At 50.0% G+C, this 15,526-nt stretch overlaps 1 protein-coding gene across 2 annotated transcripts in view; it reads right to left on the bottom strand.

Annotated features, from left to right (window-relative positions):
* The window catches only part of ELL (elongation factor for RNA polymerase II), a gene marked incomplete at its 5' end in the record, with an annotated part of 52,368 nt that overhangs the window by 25,874 nt on the left and 10,968 nt on the right, over positions 1 to 15,526 (bottom strand). For both annotated transcript variants that reach the window (XM_084276530.1, XM_084276531.1), the window contains one exon: positions 1,228 to 1,275. In XM_084276530.1, the coding sequence (XP_084132656.1) occupies positions 1,228 to 1,275 (48 nt within the window). The remainder of the gene's footprint in view (positions 1 to 1,227; positions 1,276 to 15,526) is intronic.

Raw genomic sequence — 15,526 nt, 5'->3', positions numbered from 1 at the left:
CCTTAAGCTGCTTTAGGGGACAAGCCAGGCATAGATCCTCTCAAGGTGCTCCACCAAGGCAAGGGGAAGCACCCACAGCCTTTTCAGCTGCTTTACTACACACAAAGCTGGTTGCTCACCTAACAGCAGCGCGTTGCACACCCTGAGTAGTTCTCCTCATCACTTGCTCCTTGTTTTGCCAAGCTCCAGCTGCAGGTTTTTATCTCAGCTTTCATGCTGAGCTGCCTGGGAAGTTTAATTGTAAACAGAGATAGAAAAGAAACCCCACCAAACCCCACCTGGAAATAGCTCCTGTCTTTATTTCCCAGGACACAGAGGTTTGTATTTTTCTTCTTAACCTAAAACAAGCAGGTCTCTCCTGCTGGGCTTTGTTAAGAGCACTGTGGACCTAGGGAGACTAATCCCAAGGTAAAACACAGGCAGGAGGAGCGTGCCAGGCTTTAATGCCTGCTTCATCCAAGCACTTTTGGAAGTTTTGTTGTGCCACCACAGAAATGAAGAAGTTATTTACAGCTGAGTTCAGATTCCTGAACCAATTCCCCTTCTGCAGGAGGAAGCACACACCTCTCTGTGCCTCCCAGGGCCAGAAATGGCATTTCTGTAAAGCTCACTCCAGAGCTGCGTCACTTTACCAGAAGCTCTACCAACTCAATCTCAGCCCTGTCAGGAACTGGCCTGACAGACAGTTTCAAATGTCTATAAATATCTTAGAGGAGTTCTGATGCTGGCAGAAACCCACAGTTGTTTGGCTGTGCATATTAAATAAAGCTTTGGTACACCAGCAGCAGCCTCCACATGCAGCTGCTGTAAGTAACCAGCACCTGTAAAGCCTTGCACCAAGCTACCCAGGCTTGGCACAGCGTTCCCTGGGGACACAGGAGGGGTTTCCTGGGGTTGCTGCCCTCCCATCAGCAAATTCTGCCATCTTCCCTGCTCTACTCAACAGCACAAACCTCCTAAGACTAAACTCCCCTGGCAGCACCTCTGCACTGCTACAGGCTGAGTGAGGGCAGGAAACAGAGAGGAGGAAAAAGTTTCTCAGGAGAAAGAATCCAGGAGAGCAACGAGCAAACACTTTCCTGGACCACATCTGCATCCCTTGCAGAACTCAGAGCATCGTTCTTCCAACTGGAGTGGGACAGACAGACATCCCAAACAAGCACCTCACTCACATTCATTTTGTCAGCCAGTAAAGCGCTTTCCAAGGCAACCCACATACAAACTTACCCCTTGGCTTCCTTGAAACTGGATTACTGGTTTTGATGTCACAGCATCCTACAAAAACAAGTGGGGAGGGGAGGGAAAAAAGAAGAGATTACCTTAGAGAAATTTAACAGCTCAAATCCTCACTGCCAAAACCACACTCAGCTTGGTTTTTCACCAACACTTCTTATTTTACAAGGGAAAAGGCTGAAATATACAGAATTCCAAGTGGGAAAACACAAAGCCTCCTGAAAGGGATTTCTACCTAGGAAAGGGATAAGGCTGTACCATCCCCAGCGGTTCAACAGCTCTGCTCTTGCAAGTCGTTAACCCTGACTTCAGAAAATCCCTGAGCCACATTTCAGGCACAGAGGCTGAGCTGTGTATCCTCAGTGCTCATTTCAGGCTCCAGTTGCACAGTGGATGCTTGAGGAGGGGGGACTGATCAGAGCTCCAGCCCCAGGACGCGACAGGCAGCTGTTTTCCAGCAGAACGCTGGCGATGCTCTGGAAAAGCAAACTGCAGCTCCGTGGCAAAACACTGCTGTCCCACTGCCCACTTCAACAACCCGCCTCTTCCTCTGCATTAACTCTGCATCTCAAAGCCAGACCAGCCAGCTCCAACCCTCCTGACATGGGCTGGAGGCAGAACCACCACCAAACTCAGGCACCTCGGCACCACGGTCCCACCTTCTGCTTTGCTGTGACTCTGTGAAGATCACGAAGGCTTTGGAACTCCAACTCTTACCTGAGGTTTGCACTAGAGGGAAAGCAGCAGCACAGGCAAGCCAAGCCATGCTGAATTCTTTATTTCTTAAGTTTCAGAGGGATTGTGGCTGAGCTTGTTTTATTTCCCAAGTCACATAAAGTTCCAAGAGAGTCGTGCTCCACGTGTGGAAACACCACTGTGTGCGTGGGACCCCCCTGGGCAGCTTTCCCATGGGACAGGGGTGTTACAGGCAGGCTGAAGGGTCATTTAGGAGCAAAGACACTGCCACATGAGAGATGATTTTCATGGGAAAAGCACCAAGCAGAGTTAAGGAGACAGAGTCCGACCTGTCCCCTCCACATCGCAGTGCTCCCACAGAATCACAGAATCCCAGACTGGCCTGGGTTGGAAGGGATCCCAAGGGTCACAGAGCTCCAACCCCACTGCCACAGGCAGGGCCACCAACCTCCAGGCCTGGAGCTACACAAGGTTGCTCAGGGCCCCATCCAACCTGGCCTCCCCCATCGCCCGGCACCGTCAGGAGTCATCTCAACATACAGAGACAGACACATTCAGAGTTAACAGCTCCAAAGTCCATTAAGTTTATCATCCCTCATAAAACCTTCCCAAAGGCTTTCAGCCCAGGAGTGAAGAGTCTGAGCCACAACACACTGGTATTAACACAAAAATACCTACTCCCTGGCCAGGAAAGGTCTTTCCAGCCCCAATGAAGCACCTCCCAGCACCTTCTTGCACACTCGTGCGCAGACATGGTGCCAGAGCCCATCCAACACAACCTAACAGACCCACATCACACCCTAAATCGTGAGGAGATCGGTATTTTATGGCTGAGAAAACAAGAATATGCTCAAAACTCGCTGTGTGGGGGGTTTTATGGACCCACAACAACCTTCACAAAGAACCAGCCACCAGCATCTTGCTCTGGGTGCAGAGATCCCCGGATTCCTCAGCGCCACGACACCGCATACCACAGCGCGCTGCTCATAGGCAGCCTGGCCAGCTCTCTGCTCCCCGTGTCAGCATGTGCTGTGCAGCCTGTCCAGCAGCCTGGATGGACACACAGGCACTGGAAAAAGCAAAAAAATCTGGATTTTAAAATGAATAAATAAACAGTATCTGGAAGCTTGTCTCGTACAGCTAATTAGGGATTTGTGATGTTCTGGAATTAATTCTGGAGAGGGACTTGAGTGGAATGAAAAGGTAACATGAAGCACACAAGTAGCAGCAATGCAGAAGTCCTGTTACACAGATCAGGACAAGCTTTAATTACAGAACTTACAAATCCCCTAATCTGCATACACAACGTTTGAAGTTGAACTGTGAGCTCCAACTGAAAGAGCATCGGAGCGAGTTAAATGGCAAACCACAGCTCTCCCTCCTCCTGCCCCTGACCCATCACACTGCTGGGTTTGGGGATGTGCTGTGCAGGAACATCACTCCTTGACCACAGGGAAGAGCTGGCTAGTGGAGAGACCCTGCACCATCCTGAGCTCCCCTTTGGGGGAAGAAGGGGAAGGCTCCTGGCTTCTCAGCAGCTCTCCCCAGATGGATCTTCACTGGCACCGCTTCTCTTCTGCTGTTGTCCCAGTTCCTTGGCTACAGGTCGTCTGAGAATGCTCTCTCACACCCTAACCTAATTAAGGATACAGATTTAAGTGCTTTTATTAAGTGAAATTAAATTCCTGCATGGACACCTTCCTTCAGAACAGAAGCAAACACATGAATTAAGCTAAACCAAATTAAACCTGTATTTCAATTTATATCTTCAGCTCATTTGGGTAACTCTCCTGAATGCTCTAACAAACTGCAACTTTAAAAGGGCTTTTACCACATTTCCAAAACCTCTCCATCATCTCCCAAAGAGTCAGACAGTTCTTCTCCCAGAGTGATGCCAAGAGAGCGAGCTTCCTTCTTAGCACCTCCCCAAAATGCCATCCCAGCCACCTTTAGTGGGAAGAAGGACTTTCCCTCTTTCTGACCCTCCTTCTCTTCACACCAAGCCACCTCTAGAGCTGGAGGACAGGGCTGTGGTACAGCTGCAGGTACAATCCCCCTTCCCCAGGGCACACCTGCTTACAGGCTCCAGTCAATCTTTGCTAAACTGAGGATGCTGCTGAAGCTTCACCTCTGCATCCAGCCCAGAGGCAGGACAAGACAGACCTGTGCCAGAGACTGACCCACCAGCACAGCCTAACAAATCCCAGCTTTATTCCCCTCCCAGACTGGCTGCATTCAGGAATATCTACTGGCAGCAGCTGCTTGAAGCCTTATTGTCAGTTCAGGTTTCGCTGCTGCCAGGTACCAGACGTTCCCCTCTCATCCATAAGGATGCTGAAGAGGTCCAGGCCGATGGCACGTGTGGGACCTGGGAAGGAGCAGACTGACAAGCCTGCAGACTACATGTGCAGCAGGAGCAGAGCCCCTTTAACACACCAGAGACACGAATGACACACCTGCCCTGTGCTCACTGCTCTTTCACCAAAAGGCTTCCTGAGGTGGGACTGGAGGGTCAGCGACTTGTGGAGTCTCCACTGCTGGCTGGTGCCTGTGATAGTTCCCCAGGAAAACACATCAGGCTCCCTCCCATCTTACCTATCCTAAGAGAAAATGAACTCTTTTAACAGACCAGAGAGTCCTTCCTGCAAGCAGGCTCACCCACGCCACCAAACCCTATAGGAACAGCTTCCAAAGCAACACCCAAACCTCCAATCTGCTCCCCAAACTTCAATGCCCAGCTTCGCTGTACCAACCTGACTCCCAAAGACACCCCCAAAAGGAGCCCTGAGAGCCCCCAGTGACATCAGGTGACAACCCAGCGTTTTGCTCCATAAATACTCACTTATTTACTGTCTGGAAAGAGCATTTCCATGCTCCTGTGCCCACACTGCTGCCTTCCAGAGCTCCTGCTGTATTTTTCCGGTGCGGTAGAGAAATAAAGCAGCAAGTTTTCAAACACTAAAGCTCCACTCTGGGATGCCAACAGAAATCAAACCCACAGACCCAAGCGCTTTTTTTTCCCCCTCAGACTGTTCCAGCAGTGACGAGATTCAACAAAAAACCCCCCAAAACTCATCCCCCAAAGCTCCCACAAACCAGTTATCATTTTATTAGCACCGTATTACACTCATCTCCTGGCTTCCCTGGGCTAGAGGGGAGCGTAATACACACCAGGAAAGCTCACAGGGGCTGTGGCAATGTGAGAACAGCTCCTTGCATGTAAATACTCCACATCTGGCACGTGGGAGCTTCAGTAAAGAGTAGGATGGACAAGAAAAGGTCAATAAAACCTGCAAAAACTGAATATAAAACTAATGAAATACTTTATCGGCTGAGATCAAAGCTGGCAGAGGGTTTTAAACATGTTCAGTGGAAAAGCTGGATGGGATACTCCTACCTGGGAGCAGGAGGGACATTTGAAATCCTCAGGTACAATAACTGTTTGGAAAGCTCCCTGTTTCTTCAGGGAAACAGAGATAATTAAAGAATCTGTTGTTTTGAGAAGCTGTTCTGCCTTTACTGGAATCGCTACCGGAGGCAGATGGAACATATCTGCCTGTGCTCGGTATCAGGGTGTTTGCCTGTGCTCTTGAGGGTGAGGAGTCACCAACGCTGAGCAAACCCAGCAAACCAAAGCTCCCCCTTCCTTCTCTGTGTTGGGACAAGGGGATTGTTTTCAGAATTTAAAGCTCCTTGCACACATTTCAAAAGAGCTCCAGTAAACACACAGGGATACGACAAACCCACGCCAAGCCCAGGGCTGGCAGCAACAGGTGAAGCTGCTGCACCTCACAAGGCACAACACTGAGGAGAAACAGGAATGGCTTAAAATCCATTAATGGGAGACTCGCTGACACTCCAAGTTCCTCTTTAATGCTTCAGTTATGACGAGTTTGTGTTTCTTTTGCCCACGCACGGCCCAAATATAGGCACAGTGCTGCCCCGACTTCCTGCGGCTCCTCGGCTCCTCCACGGAAGGATTTGTAACAAATACCAGGGCCAGGTCCCAATCCAGGAGGATCCTGTGCTCAGGGAGACCTGGATACCAGTGAAAGCGTCCTGCAGCCCAGACAGAACGTAGTATTTCCTATTCCCACTTACACTTTCGCTTTCAAGGCGCCGCGCAGACCTTGCGGAGTGAAACAGAGACCAAACCCAGAGCAAATATATCCAGTGTGTGGCTGTGACAGACTCACCAGAGACACCTCAGAGCCCCAAAGTTCATTAGCAGCGAGATAGACACATCCCAGGGGAAATAAATACCTCTGAATATACCCACAACAACTTCAAGTGACTCTGTGAGAAGTTTCCTGGCAGTCAATTAGCCAAAGCTGGCCCCAGAGAGAACCACTTCATATCAGGCAGAGACAAAAGGCTTCTCCCAAGACATCCCACTTTTTCAAGGCTCCCATTTACCTCCTACCAGAAACCCAGCAGTAAAGAGCCTCCTGAATATTCTTTTTCATGTCACATCTATTACACCCGGAATTAAAACCCCGTCTCCCAGCCACGCCATCTCCATGTGCAGTTCCAGGCTCCCAGCAGCCTCATCTGAAGCTCAGGACACCAACAGGCTGCTGCAGAGACCTGGAAATTACAGATCCTATATAATTTTTGTTGACCTAAAGTACAAAGCCCTCCAGACCTTCTTGTACTACACAGGCCTCGGAGACACGCCACTGGTTTTGCTATTCAAATCCAATGTTCTCCCAGAAAGAGCCCTGGAAATCCCATGGAAATCCACCACTCCTGAAGCCAAAGTTTGGGCTTCTCCTCGGAAGAGGTGCCAGCCCCCAGCTGCCCAGGCAAGCAGCACGGCCATGGGATGCTGCTGGAGGACCTGGGTCCCCCCCTGCATCTCCTTGGGTCTCCCCTCCATCTCCTTCCTGAGAGTGGCCCCTGCAAAGCCCACCGTGCCCCAGCAGCCTGGTGGGGCAGGATGGGACCCCACAGCCCCCAAATTAACTGACACATGAGTCTGCTCACTCCTGCTCTCTGAGAGAGCACTGTCAAGCAGTGAAACCTCATGTCTGCTGGACTCAGCTCTTGGCTCTCCCACCCTATTCTCCTCTCCGCAGCACTGAAGAGAAATACTTGTTTGGGGCAGAAGGGAGTACAGGAGTTTTTAATACAAATAATCTCTAACAAGGTGCTTCTGACAAAGGTTTAGGAGCTGGAGACTTACCAATTACTCTGTGAACTGCAGCTTGTATTTATTCTAATCCATCATTTTCCTAATACGTGTTAATGGACACACATTATCACTGTCATATTCAAGCCCTACAAACCCCAGCCTTAACACAGCACAAGCAGCAATAAAATGATAAAAGAGCTTTTATGCCAGCCAAAATGCTAAGCTGCACAGTTTTAAGTTTCTAATTGCTAAACTGCAGAACACATCCTGGCTTCCTCCTTTAGGGTTGCACAATTTTAAGTGGGCTACTGTAAGGCAAAGGATGCTTCTTCCTCAGCAGTTTGACTTCCCAGGGTCAAAGCCCAGGGGTGCCCCTGTAAGGCAGAACGCAAGTTTTATTAAAAATGTCAACTTAAAAAAGAGAGTAATCCCTTCACAACAGTGGAACTGTGGTGGGTACAGAACTCAACACTCACTGGTTCTTATTAAAGGAGCATCCTAGCCACACAGAACTCTACATCGCTGCACAACGAGCATCAAAGGTCCCGTCCCACTCGATGCACAGCAAACCACCACCTCTGAGTAAGTCTGGAGAGCAAGACACATGAGCAGGTTGAAAAAAAAAAAGCCTAGCCTAATTGAAATGCTTTGTGCCTGCAATGTAAAGCAGAAACTCAGTCCCTAAATGGACAATAGCTTGTATCAGCAAACCAGAGAGCAATTAAACTCCACTGTCATCAAGATGTCACCCCACAGGCACGAGAGCTGAGCCAGCCATGCAGCCTGTGCTCTCATGCATGCCTGGATCTCCTGATCTCGTCTAATCCAGGTTAGAAAGGTCTTCCTGGATGAAATGCAGTGTGTTTGTTGATATGATTCTCTGCAGGGTTCAGATGGAAACTTAAACCGAAAGGACAGAGCGCCGGTTCCCCCAGCAGCAAGGCATGGACACCTACAAAAGCTCTCTGGCTGCAGGGAAAGAGGAACCAGGGAAAGGGAGCCAGAACCAGCACACACGGAGCCCAACTGGCTCCCCACACCCCATCCTGCACCCTCAAAACTCAGGGGGAGCAGGGGGAGGCAACAGGCTGCAGGAACAGTGTGTTGACAGTAACACGAGAGGGGTCACCCCACTTGTCAAACCTCTTTTCTTCCTCATTAGTCCCAAGCACGAAGCTCCTTGGTGGGTCTCAGCTTTGGAACCCCCCCCCCCCAACACCAGCAAACAATTCAAACAACACTCACTCCAGTGACATTTTCGTGTTTAAACTCAGTAACTTCAGGTAAATCTTCAGAAGAGTCTTTGCTTCCCAGCCCAGGACCAAGCCACAGCTTTTTTCCCTGATCCCTGTATTTGCAAAACTAAACCCTCTGGATCCCAAAAGAACAGATGCCTCTGACAGAATCTGACCCTCTGCTCATCTTTAACTTCAGGCTGCAGGTCTTATGGAAGGCACCTCTGGCAAGGAAGCTCCAACTCGCTGCATCCACTGAAGAATCCCGGGACAAACCACACGCCGCTCGCGATCACTGAGCCAAGGTGTTTGGCCAGCACAAGGTACAGTAGTTTTCCACTAGAGAGGAAAGCTCCACGTACAGGCAGTTTGGGCAATGCCTTTCAGGAAGAAAATTAAAAGGAGGCCCAACTCCTCAGAGGAGTAATTAAAGCACTGTCACTCGGTATCGAGTTTACTCCGATGCTTGTGGAGCGGGTGACCTTGTTTGGCTGTAGGAGAACCCGGCTGCCGCGAGCACGCTGGTTCCTTCCCAAGAGCAGGAACCACCAAACAGCTTCTTGCAACCCCAGTTCCTGAGCCTCTGCAGCCACTGAGTAACTCCACTTTTTCCTAGAGCACCGAGATGGATACGGTGTAGTTCTGTGATAAACACAGAGACAGGATGATCTGGGATGGCTGGAAGAGATGCTGTGAGGATGCAGTGCTCCGGCTCCAAACAACACACAGGCTTTGTTTTCACAAGCAACAGAGCTGGGACTTCCAGGGGACACCAAAGAGTTAAATCTACCTGTCTCCAGAGAAGGGCTCACCTCTTTGGGGACAGGGTACTGCAGCAGAATAAGCACTGGGGATGGATACAGGCACAGCCTCATTCATCTTCAGAGCCACAACGCTTCTGGCTCAGGGTACCACTTACTTCTGAATGGCCAGACCCTCACTGGATCCATCGCTGCGGCTTCTCAACATCACCACTTGATGGGAGCTGGGATTGGCATGGAGCAGCTGCCACTCTCCACCTGGCTCAAGGTGGAAAGCACTGCGATTCCACACCAGAACAGGAGGGGACTGGCATGCTGGGGTCGAAGGGAACACGGATGGGAAGAAACAGGAAGAGATCAAAGGTGGTTCTGTGGCATTGAGGGCCCGCAGGTCCCAATTATCTCAGGCACGGTTACCTGTCTTCAGCACTGAGGCAGAAGTTGGCCTCGCTGGGGAATCCAAGTTGGGAGCCCACAGACACATCTCCCAGTGGCACAGCACTCTTTTTTCTGCTGTTTTTTATCTTTGCTCTTCCAGGGAGTTCAGGGCCACCTACTCATTAAGGGCAGCGAGAGAAGCAATGATCATAAAGTCTCAGCTCTTCATGCCCGACACCAGACTGCCAGGAGAGCTTAAGGGATGATTAGCTGCAGTTTGATCACCACAAACTCCCACCAATTTCACTATTAATGAGACTACTTAGTGAGGTTTCACTGACCAGCAGCCAGCTCCCACGACACCGTGCCCATCCTTCGGCACAGGATCACAGGATCCCTCCAAGTGAATCCCCACCAGTTCACTTGCATCACTCTGAGAAGTTTCTTTTTTGGCTGTTGGATGCTCTGCATCCCTTATCCATCAGCAAAGCCTGTTCCAGACCCTCACTAGACCCACAAACCAGCAGCCCTCAAAGCTATTTTAATGTTTATCCATCAGTGCTGCAGCCTTGAATCAAAACTGTCCATGTGAAAGCCCTGGCCTTTCTCTCGGGGTCTCCTCCTGCTCTCCCCAACCCAATCCCCAAGACAGAGGTTCAAGTTCCCTGTATCTCTTCCACAAGCACCCTAGAAGGCAACAAAATTCTGCACAAATGCTTCTTTTCATTACCACTTTTCCTGAAGGGATTTTTCCTTCCATAACTCTGGACCAACAGCAACAGAAGGTAAAACCAGGAAAGCGTAAAACAAGTTGGAACAACACTTCCCAAAGCACCTGTACAAAGATAATGCTGCGCTGGCAAATTCATCACAAAAGAAGATAAAATATTAAACACAAACCTAGAAATAAGTTCCTTTTTTTTTTTTTTTCCATTAGCTGGAAGCAACTGCATGGGGTTTGGGGCAGAGTTTTAATTGGCACGTCCCAAAGCCCATCCCTCTTGAAAAGCAGCAGCCCTGCGAGCACTCACTTGCTCCCACAGGAGGAAAAAGAATGGATTGAATAGAACAATTCAATGAGAATTTGAGCCTGCCCGTGCAGCCCTTGCTCAGAGAGCTGCCACTCGTATCTCTGAACACGACTAAATCTGTTAGCAGATACTGCAAGTTAAAAGATAGGCTGGAAAAAGGGAAGGTAAATATTGGCATTTCTAAAGTGCAGGCAGAGGAAAGCAAACCCTCCGGGATTTGTTTGTGGAACACGTGGATTTGCTCTGAAAATCTATCGACAAAGAAGTTTCCTGTTCTGCCTCCATGTACTGGAAGTACTAACAATTATTAAATATTCTCTGAAGAAAAAGTTCAGCATCCATTTGTGCCACAGGACGATGTGGAGAGACCTCAGCCTGGCAGGAATCCCATGAAGACATCCATGCTCAGAATCCCCTGGGCAGCCAGCTCTTGCATGCAACGCTGCTTGGGCTTTGCAGCAGTTTTACTGTAGCCATCAGATCTTGTTAAATTGGGAAAGGATTGGGAAAAAAAAAAAACCCAACCCCAACAAAAACCCAACCAAAACACAACTGGCAGAAGGAAACTGAATCATCCCGAATTCCCAACTCTGCTAAAGGTGAAGAGCAGTTCTGGTTTTCCCTGAAGGCTTTGCTTAAACAGCTTTAGGAGCCAAGAATCATTACAGGGTTTAAGATTTTTTTTTCAGATTAATATTTTAAAAGCCATTCCTCTAGTATGAGATATGGTGAAGGAAGGTTTCTGTGTCTCCTCTGGAAGCAGGAGGAGGAGGTTTGCTGTTCATGAGATGCTGGAGACGCGGCCACTTCTCAAACAACACCCAAAAGCTTGTGAAAACACTGATGAGAACAGTTTAAATCCTGAAGTGACCCAGCTTGCTGGGGTCTGCCTGAGATGGCACCTTTCCCCCTTAGCCTTGTGTGGCACTACACACAACATGCTGCTCTGTTTGAGAGCAAAACCCGGTCTGTGAATGTGAAGATGGAGGCAGCTTTGGTCTGATCCTCCCCGAAAAAGGAGAGACCACCACAACTACCTATTCCTGAGCGTTTCCCCCCTCACCAGCTCAAAGCTGAACCAGGGATACAACTGAAAAACGATGACTTTGAGAAGCTTTCCTGGAAAGATTTGGAACCAGCTGTGAAATACAGAGAAGACCAGGACTGGTGTCCCCTCACTGGGGAAGCCCAAGTCGGCCGACACTGCCCGTTCAGCACGGACACATCTGGAGTGAACAGAAGCAACTCACCTCCAGTTCTCCTATCGCTACCTGAACACAATACAGAGGTTTTCCAGCCAAGCCTCTTCCAAGACAGCCATAAAATCATCACTTTTAACCCAAGACAAGACTTCACGTTTGGGGTTTTTGCTGCTGTCACCCTCCCAAAGCCCCTTAAGGCCAATTCTGTGTCTGGTCTCGAGTGATGATGAAGCACACGCTGCGCAGGTCAGGCCCACACCAAGGATGAAGAAGGTCCCCTCACACTCAGAGCTGAGGGAAGTTAAATAGTTAAGAGGAAGATTTACTGCCTGGTGCCACAAATATTTTGGTTTTGTGCTGTACAGCTCCCCAGCCATGGGAAGGAAACGCTTACCCAAATTAACAGGGAGAAGTGTGTCACGATAGCTCATCCCAAGCAACTCCCCCTCATTCCCATCAGAAACCAAGCTCCCAGAGCTGCTCCCAACACCCAGGCTCTCCCACCCGAGGCTGGGGCCATGCTGCAGCGACTTCAGAGCCAGATTTAGAGCAGAAACTCACTCCCTCTGCCCCCTGTCAGAAGCTTTCCTCCTCAGACCCGAGCGTTTCGCCCTGGGCTGAAGGAATCCCTCCCACCTGTGAAGCACAGGTAATATCCCACTGGAGGTACATGGAGACACAGCCACTTCATGTGGTATTTAACAGAGACCAGTCAGGTCTGGAAGCAGGACCTGGGTTGCACCGGTACCCCCACACCAAGGGTGTCCACCCCAGGGATGCTCAGAGCCTGGATGAGGTTCATGGAGCTGCAGAAGATGCACAGAAGGAGAAACCTGAGTGCAGAACAGCTTCACAACCAACCTGCTATTCTGGAAGACTTTTTAGAGGTGACAGCTCAGGCAGAATTTAAAACCTTTGAGCTATACTGAAAAGTAAGAATGTATTTAAATGCCATGTACACAAGAATGCCTCAGTACTCCAATACTGCTAGCTAGCTCAAAGTCTGCCTAAAAGACAGGAGTAAGGATCCTCTTAAGTTACACCAGGTGGATTTCACTGAGTAGCCAGGCACTCTGGCTCAGACTTCAAGCACCATTCCAAGAATAGTCCTAGAAAAACCGCTGAATGGGTCCAGTCAGCTAGAGCTCCCAGTTAAAAATAAGTATTTTAAATTACTTCCAACACACCACTCTGCTGTGCTCCTCACCAGCCAGAGAACCCCACCGATCCAGGGGGGTGTCCAATTACCCCCTTTTTAAATTATATTTTTTAGGAGCTATTTTTCTTTCACCCATCCCATCAAAAAGCCTCTTGAACAGAAGGAGAAGCTGGCTAATTACAGCTGGAAACCTGGCTGTACACAAGCTGCCAGCAAAGGTACAGCGAGAGCGAGCCGGTGGAAGGAATCTCTTCAGCTTGGCATCTTTGGCATCACCTCTCCAGCCCCAGTGGAGGCAACGCTGCTTCCAGAGCAGAGATGCTCCTCTGAGCAGCTTTAAGCAGCTCTCCTGTGTCAGGCTGCTCTCGTGCCGAGCAGGGAGAGGCACTGAGCATGTTAAAATCACAGCCGGCGATTAAACGCGGCGACACCGGGTTACAACTCATAAACCAGCAGCAGTGAAACATCAGAAGCTGACAGAGGTTTCTGACCCAGTTTTAACTGGAGAACAGTCAGAGAGACGAAAGGACTGAGGCAAGGCTGAAGGTGCTGAAATTCCAGTACTGGAGCTGGATGTGCTGGGGAACTGGATTAGAGAGAACATTTAAAGTGCCCACGAAGCTTCGCGGAGAACAAGGAACTTCAGGCTCAATGTCAAGTGACATCCTAGGGAGGAGGGACAGGAGGGCTGAAGCAAGAGGGTGATGAAGTAAGGGAGGCGTTGCAGGGCCTCTTCATTGCAGGGGCTCCTCACTGTCCCACTGAATGGTGGCTACGGGGCAGCGAGAGGCCAGGGGTAGGAGGAGGTACCTCTGAAACCCAGGAAGAAGTTAGTTTAACACAGAATGTGTGGGCAATTCTTGAAGATATTTCAGTTGTGCCTCTTTTTTCCCCTGGGAAGGTGGCTGTGCTGTCAGACACCTGCACTGGTTTGCATAACGAGAGAAGAATCAAGTACATGAGTGAACCCTACGAGAGAGGCTGAGGGAGCTGGGCTGGGTCAGCCTGGAGAGGAGAAGGCTGTGGGGGGGGACCTCACTGCAGCCCCCCACTCCCTGGAGGGAGCAGAGGAACAGGAGGGGAATGGGCTTGTTAAGAGGGGAGATAATGGCAGGACAAGGGGGATGGAGTGAAGCTGAAGGAAGGAAGGTTTAGATGAGATATTAGGGGGAAGTTCTTTATAGAAAGAGTGGTGAGGGGCTGGAAGGGGCTGCCCAGAGAGGGGGTGGGTGCCCCATCCCTGGGGGTGTTCAAGGCCACGTTGGATGGGGCCCTGGGCAACCTTGTGTAGCTCCAGGCCTGGAGGTTGGTGGCCCTGCCTGTGGCAGGGGGTTGAAGCTCTGTGACCCTTGGGGTCCCTTTCAATCCAGGCCTGTCTGTGATTCTATACTTGAGGATGGAGGGATACAGGGGATGGTGCAGGGGTAAAAAAAGAGAGTGATCCCATCCTCAAAAGCTGCTCACACGTCTCCCTCCTGCTCCAGAGTCAAACATACTTGCAGCAGGCAGCTACACACTGGTGTTAAGCCTCATTAAGAGGCAGTAGGTTGCTGGCCTGACATGTCAGATTTTTAAGTGACCTTTGTACCCAGAACAGCGTTACCAAGCTGCCGAGAACAGGAGGCGGGGTGGTGGTGGGGGGAAAAAGGTCCGTTTCCATGATTAGGAGAGGTACATTCTGCCTGTTTGCATTTATTTTAGTTCAAAAAAAAACCCCCACCTGTCAGTAAAGCAAGCCATAAAAAAAAAAAAAGAGCAAGTTAATTCTCTCTGAAGGGCAGCTGTGACGGCATCAGCACTGTTAGCCACTCTGAGCTGGGACTTATCACACAAGGTAAACAGGAGTGACTATCAGTTAATGAACAACACAACCCCGAGGCTGAATTTTAAAAGTGTTTTCTCCCCTGCAATCTTTTAATGAAAATACAGCAGTTCTAACCCACCGAATTTGCTTACGAAAGTCCGATTTATTTTGGGACACATGAAGACACCAGGGGCTGATTCACTCGCCTGTGTGCTCATCAGATGGCTCAGAGGAGCTGCTGAAGCATCAGGATGATCCTTATCTTCCAGCAGAGAAAAAACACAGGAGGGCAACTCCAGAGATCAGATGGACGAACTCGTTCAACCATCCCAGCACACGTCTCACCCGACACACGCACTGCTGAGCCCAGGGAAACAAGCCTAGACCAGTTTTCTCCCTGTGCCCAACTACATCCTATTGCCACTTGAAGGGAAGCGTAATTACTAGTCTGAGTTGTAGTGAAGGCGATGTTCAGACATCCCTGGCGCAGGCAGAGCCAGCCCCGCTGGGAGAGGCAGCGACAAACCCAAGTCAGCAGAGCCAGGATCCGAAAGGAATCCCAGGGAAACCCAGCCACCGACACCGGAGTGGGATCAACACTACAAGCTAAAGCAGGATGCTCAGGCACGGCTTCGTTCGGCTTCCAGGCACACAGAGGGGCTCCAGCACTGACCAGGACTCTGGAAACACAATCCCACAGAAGCTCAGTACTCCACAGGGACATCGCTGCCGTTTCCTACCACCTCACCATCCTCACCGGGGAGCGATGAAGACATCACAGATTCCAGGCTTCTTCCAGCACTGAGGGAAGCTGCCGGTGAAAAATCCAGCCGAAGTACAGAGCAAGACAACCCCAACTAGATTATTCCATCACGTTACAACCTCAGCGTGTT

The sequence above is a fragment of the Gallinula chloropus genome (genome assembly GCF_964237585.1).
Source record: "Gallinula chloropus genome assembly, chromosome: 28".
NCBI lineage: Eukaryota > Metazoa > Chordata > Aves > Gruiformes > Rallidae > Gallinula > Gallinula chloropus.
This window is presented reverse-complemented; position numbering and strand designations above follow the sequence as displayed.